General features: G+C 37.8%; 1 protein-coding gene across 1 annotated transcript; it reads right to left on the reverse strand.

Moving 5' to 3' along the window:
* Positions 1–1,536: 1,536 nt before the first annotated feature.
* LOC130995685 (glycerol-3-phosphate acyltransferase RAM2-like) lies at positions 1,537–3,444 on the reverse strand. Its single transcript, XM_057921073.1, has 2 exons — positions 2,596–3,444; positions 1,537–2,527 (listed from the first exon to the last, which is right to left on the reverse strand). Exons 1-2 carry the CDS (start codon positions 3,292–3,294, stop codon positions 1,637–1,639), a joined length of 1,590 nt encoding a protein of 529 aa, XP_057777056.1. The 5' UTR covers positions 3,295–3,444; the 3' UTR covers positions 1,537–1,636.
* Between the last annotated feature and the right edge of the window lie 2,895 nt (positions 3,445–6,339).

The following is a 6,339-nucleotide window of genomic DNA, read 5'->3' on the forward strand; positions in this document are numbered from 1 at the left end:
CATAAATGCTAAATTTTGGGTACGGGTACCCGAATTTTGGGTACAATTATCCCGTACCCGACCCGACAAATTTTGTTTCAATGAAATAACCGGTCAGTTACAAGCAACAAACAAGAATGAAGAAATCAAAATTATACAATTTTTTATTTCAAATGAAAATATGAATTTTATTCATTTTTTTATAGGGCTATACGGACTCGAACCGTAGACCTTCTCGGTAAAACAGACCAAACTTATTATTATCAAAATGATATGAACTGTTTCAAAGACCCAACATGCATTTTTTTTGCATTGGGCTCTTTCATTAACTGATAGAAATATCAGCCAATCCGCCATATTTTTTCTTGACAGAAAAATAAGATAAGGAGATGGCTCCATGTGCTCTGATTCATTATTTGGGATTCTAATTCAGGAGCACTCCCAAAGTGTTTCAAAGGTGAAGTTATTTTGACGTAGGTTCATCACCCCTAAATATACGTGTGTTAAGTGATGGATAGTAATGCCACGTTTTGACGATTAAATCAGACATTTTTCACAACCACAAATTGACAGCACTGCGCTTCATGTAGCCACTGCCGAAGCCTCCGGCCTTCACCATATATAACCACAAACCGCCAAAAGTCCAGTGAATTCTTCTACTAAAAATAACTCAAAATTGGCGTTATTTAACTAAAATTTCTACTACGTTTATTTCAGTTTGGCTTTTATTCACATAAAATATATGTATCTTTTTTATTATCATGTTCATAATTTTCACATTAAGTTCACATTAATTTAAAATAGAACCTGCGGAGCTTACATTAGAAATCCAGATCAGAGTCTGCGTCCAAAGATGCAGCTGCCAATCACATATAGTACTAGTTTTTAATACTATTATAAATTAAATTCATTCGGATATTACGAGATAATTAATTCAGGTGGTCTCCTGTACACCCGGGTATACCGTATACCCGGATTGTACCCGACTCGGATCCTGACCCAATCTTGGCCCATTTTTTTTTTTTGAAATGACACTAACACTAACAAGGAATGACACTAGCTAACACTAACACGATCTTGAAATGACACTAACACTATTTTGTTTTACAAATGACATTATTTCGAAAATGATACTCTAACAATAGTGAAATGACACTAACACTACGGTGTAAAATGACACTAACACTATATCGAAATGACACTAACACTTGACATTCGGATCGGATAAAATAGTCCAGTTGGATCAGATCCGAGTCAGGATTCGAATAGGGTACAACTCGGGTATACCACCCGGGTGTATAGGAGATTTTGTATAATTATATCAAATACATATTCCCTCCTTTATAAAAAAAGATGTAGTGTATAAAGAAATACGTACATATATTTCGTTCTCTTATGCCCAAAATTATACTATCAGTTAGCGTTTTTCAATTACTTTTGATATGCGAATGGGAAGAATATTAATTATAGAAAAAATAATATCCTTATATATTTATCGTGCATTAAACAAAACCTTAATTAGCATTTATTTTAGTCTCTATATTACACACACAGAAAGACGCAAACGAAGCATTTATATATATTCTGTATTCCAATTAATATTTGGTTGAATTTGAGCGTATAAGTAATAAAACGTAGAGCTGGAAAAATGAATGAGCTAGCAGCCCATGAGTTGTTTGGGTTTGGGGTCGGGCACCGTGCCATCGTTTCCGGCGAGCGCCGTGTACTTGTCCTTCCTGGTAAAAGACGTGCACTCGTAGGAGAGAGTGGCGGCGATGACCCGCTGTATGTAATTGGCCACCTCGTGGCTGGACTTGCCGGCGCCGCGCGTCAGCTGGCGCGGCACCTTGTTGAGGAAGGTGACCTCGTAGGCGGGGCTAGGGTTCATGAAGAAGTAGAAGGGGTCCATCCCCTTCCAGCCCCGCGCCGTGGTGCCATGGAACATGCTCATCCGGTTCACCATCGCCACCGGCACCAGCTCATCCGTCAGCTCCGCGAAGAGGGACGAGAACCGGAGGAGGAACGGCTCGCGGCAGGTGGTGCCCTCGGGGCAGATGGCCAGGTCCCCCTCCTGCAGCAGCTTCTTGATCATGGCCGCGTCCGTCGCGCGGTCGCGGCTCAGCCGCACGGTCTTGATCGGGGAGATCATCTCCGAGAGGCGGGACACGGAGTAGGTCACGGCCGGGATGGGGCGCCCCAGTGCCGTGGAGAGGAAGATGGGGTCCAGGAGGGTGCGGTGGGAGCAGATGAAGAGCACCCCCGAGTTGCCCGAGGACTTGCTCACCGCCGGCGGAGGCCTCCCCTTCACGCTCACGCGGACGCCCAGGGCCCAGAAGGCGTAGTACACCAGCGGCATCGGGAGGAGGGCGCCGGCGGCGATGCGGAGGCACGCCAGGAGGAACCCCACCGGGATCCACACTATAATCAGCAGAGCCAGGAAGGGCGTCGGCTTCTGCACCAGCCGCCCGTCGTGGAATATCACCGCTTTCCGGAGCTTATCAACGCTCACCGCCTTCACTTGTGCTTTTGCCGCCACTATGTAACCCTCCTGCATTTTTAATTTCCATTACGTATTATATATATATAAAATTAAATAGTAATGGAGAAGAAATTAACCTTGCATAAACTCATGAAGGGAAAATCGGTGTGCCTGTCGCCGAGTCCGATCTCCGGCGACGCCTCACCAAAGGCGGCCCTAAGCGCCGCCGCCTTATTGTTCCCGACCAAAACCCCCGGGGGCTTGACAAACCCGGTGGCTCTCCCCCTAAACGTGGACACCTCAGTCCCCAACACCAAATCCGCGCCCAAAAAGTCCTTGAGAAATGCCTCCACCATGATCCGGGGGTTCGCCGTCAGCACGCAGCGCTTGCCGCAGGCGGAGAACACCCGCCACGACTCCGGATGGAGGTCCTCGGAGTAGAACTTAGGGAGCACCGCGCGCGCTACTGATTCTATGTCGGAGACGCGCACTCCGGCGAAGGCGGCGAAGATGAGCACGCGGATCCCGGCGGACTCAGAAATGAGGTAGTAGAGAATTCCGGCGATAGGCGAGAGCAGGAGCAGGAAGAGGAGCCGCAGAGCGCCGCCGGCCTCGAAGGCGACCAATGCGAAGTAGGGGAAGGAGCTCCTCCCCCTCAGCAGCGTCCCGTCCATATCCGCCACCACGGTGTCGTTCTCTCTCCCGATCGACGCGCACTCGTGGACGCTGCGGAAACCCGCCGCGGCCATCGTGTATTGTTGAGAAAAGAAGCTAAGGTTTATGTATTTAATGATGTGTTTGTTGAATTTTGCGGTTGAGATGGGGGATGTGTGCATATATAGAGAGAGAAAGGGATGGTACCATTGAAGAGTGCGGTTGACAAATGGACAAAACAAAAAAGCATGGTTTTTTTGCAAGAACGATGATGAAATTTATGTTTGGTGTCTGGTTTTACTAGAAAGAGACTGACAGCTTGTGGAGTTTCGTTACTCAACTTGTTTTGTTTTCTTAGGGAAAATCATCCTTCTTCTTTTTGTCTTTTTTTTTTTTTTGATATACCTAGCTTTTTGTCTCTTTTTTTTTTAAATGCATCAACCGTATAATTAAATATAATTGATTTTTGTTTAAAGTTTTGGAGATCGATGCTTCTTTGTTACAGCAGTACAGAATCTATGCAAAGACAATGCTCGGATTCTTAGTTAATGTAAAACTATGAATTTTTAGATTGAGCTTGCTAGGGAATATTCTTCTCCAACACAAGAGATCATGTAATTAAACGAGATTTTCAGTTTAATAAATGTTATTATATTAGTATAATTTTATAAGATCACTATATATACTTATTTAACATTTTATTAAATTTTGCTGATCAGGTATGAAGCCTTTTAATTAATTTACAGATTGAGAAAGCATATATTATAGATTGCGGTAAATAAATTAGTGATATATTATAGAAAAAGTAGTTGAGATCCTCTGTCCCACTTAATTTATCACTCTATATATGTTTTTACTTTCAACTTTTTTTAATAATATTTTTAATTATTTATTACAAAAGTTTTTTCGTAGCTACATGCATAAATAATACCTTATCTGTCTACAGAACAAATATCTTCATACATTTTTAGACATAATCCACTGACTATCATAATCCTTAAAATTTTCATGTATTTACACATATTTCTTCTATTAATTAACCCATCATTTTCTTTAAATTGTGGAACCAATTCCCCATTCATCAAATATACCACTAAGTTTTCTTAAAATCTATATTCAAAAATTGAGGAAGATGTTTCAAGAGGAGGTATAAATAATGTTTAGCCACGTATTTTTTAAATTTATATTGCCTATATATCCTTAACCTTTCTTTTACTCTTCTTTTATCTTTTTCTAAATTAAATAAACATATGAAGTACTCCCTCTATCTATAAAAAAGTATATATAATAATTTGATGTCTACAAAGAGTATATTATATATATTTTTTTAGGATATGACTAGCCATATTCTTATATTTCAACCTCACAATTACTCATTTCTATATTGTGAAACCATTTTTTTACTACGCACATCCAATTAATATTTTATTAAAACTCACAACAAATCTAATGTTATAATATATTTTTTATGAACGGATGAAATATTATTTTATTAGATTCTTTTATGTATGATTTCCATCTAAATTTCTTAAAATGTCATGTAATACAATCTTTTTCATCTTCCAATTTACGAAGTTTTGCTCGAATATGAATAGGCTTCTTCTTTTTTGGGTGGGAGTTACGAACTTACGAGAGAATTTATTGGATCAAATGATAGCTGAAAATTGTCATCAATAATGCTATTTTTGGACAAAATTTGTCCGGACAAAATATGATAAAATATTTTATAAAATAAATTTATTTACAAATTTTGGTTCAAAATAAAAAGGAATTTAGCTAGTTTTATTGTTTTCTTTATATTGTATTTTTTTGTAATTTTTTAATAATCTTTTTAATTATTACTCCCTCCGTCCGCCAAAAGTATTCCACAATTACTATATTTGGCGTCCGCAAAAAGTATTCCACTTTCCTTTTTAAGCCATGGTCCCACCATCCACCTTTATATTTTATCCTTACAAACACTCTTTATTTACAAAAAACCCACCCCAAATTCAATCTCAATCACACATCTCATAAAGTGGTGGGACCCTTTCTCCACTACATCAACATCATCACACATTTTATTAAACTCCGTGCCCGGTCAAAGTGGAATACTTTTGGCGGACGGAGGGAGTATTATTTTTAAAGTACACGAACTACAAATAAAATAACCAAAAATAAAGAAAATGTTAAAAAATTACGAAAAAATTATAATATTGGAAAAATAATAAAACTAACTAAATCTTTTTAAATTTGAATCAAAATTTATAAATAAATTAATTTTTAAAAAAATTTAATCTTATTTTGTCCGGACAAATTTTGTCCAAATACTACTGCTCAATTGTCAAAGCATCAGATCAATTGTCAAAGCATCAAAAATCTTGAAAACCTGTGCAGCGTTTGACTCACGGGGAAAGGTCAATAGTGTGAGAGTAAAAGACAAATATAGATAGGGTTTTGACTTTTGACATGTTTAAGGTATGCCTATTTATTGCTGCATTACGTCGATCCGAATTTCTTCCTTTCAGTTTTCCAGAAATTAATTATACGCATGGAATAAAGGAATTTTTTTGTATGTGGGGATGCGGTAGAAGAAAGAATTCAAACTATTTCAAACTCTTGCGACGTCATGGTGGTGGTTCACATGCACAACTCTCTTCGATCTATCTTCTTTAAATTTAAGGGTTAATTTCATAAAAATATTTATATATTATGACGTTGGCATCAAATTAGTTATTAATTAAAATTTATTTAAAAATAATATTTATATTTGGATTATTGGCTCAAAATACACCAATTTTGGACAAATTCTACATTAATTTATTGATTATAATAATTTTAACACGAATTTTATTGTCAGCCAAATTAAAGTTGACTTGGTATGCCGAAATCCTGATGTGGGCAAATTAGACGTTTGTAAAAAATAGTTATTAGCGCATAAATACATCAACTTTGAACCAATTTTTATTTTTAACACGAACTTTAAAAATTGCAAAAAAAAAATACCAACTTATTGATTGTAGTAATTTTAAAACAAATTTGAATTATCGAATTATGTTAATTGTATGGGGTAATAGTCAGAAAATACAAAGGATTTTTCCATTTTCTGTTTTATATCATCACCTTTTAATTTGACCAATAAATACATCAATTTATAATTTATTCGCAATTGTCTCACGAATTGCAAGTTCACCCAAATCAAATCTGATGTGGCCGTCGAAATTGTCAACAGGGCAGCCGGAATTGCC

Source organism: Salvia miltiorrhiza, chromosome 7 (assembly GCF_028751815.1).
Source record: "Salvia miltiorrhiza cultivar Shanhuang (shh) chromosome 7, IMPLAD_Smil_shh, whole genome shotgun sequence".
Lineage (NCBI taxonomy): Eukaryota > Viridiplantae > Streptophyta > Magnoliopsida > Lamiales > Lamiaceae > Salvia > Salvia miltiorrhiza.

What these genes read in the sequence shown, in the direction of transcription:
- LOC130995685 (XM_057921073.1), bottom strand. Translation starts at nt 3,294, where the DNA reads ATGCACACATCCCCCATCTCAACCGCAAAATTCAACAAACACATCATT. An exon ending in CCTTCATGAGTTTATGCAAG is followed by an intron (nt 2,528 to 2,595) that starts GTTAATTTCTTC and finishes TTAAAAATGCAG; the next exon opens with GAGGGTTACATAGTGGCGGC.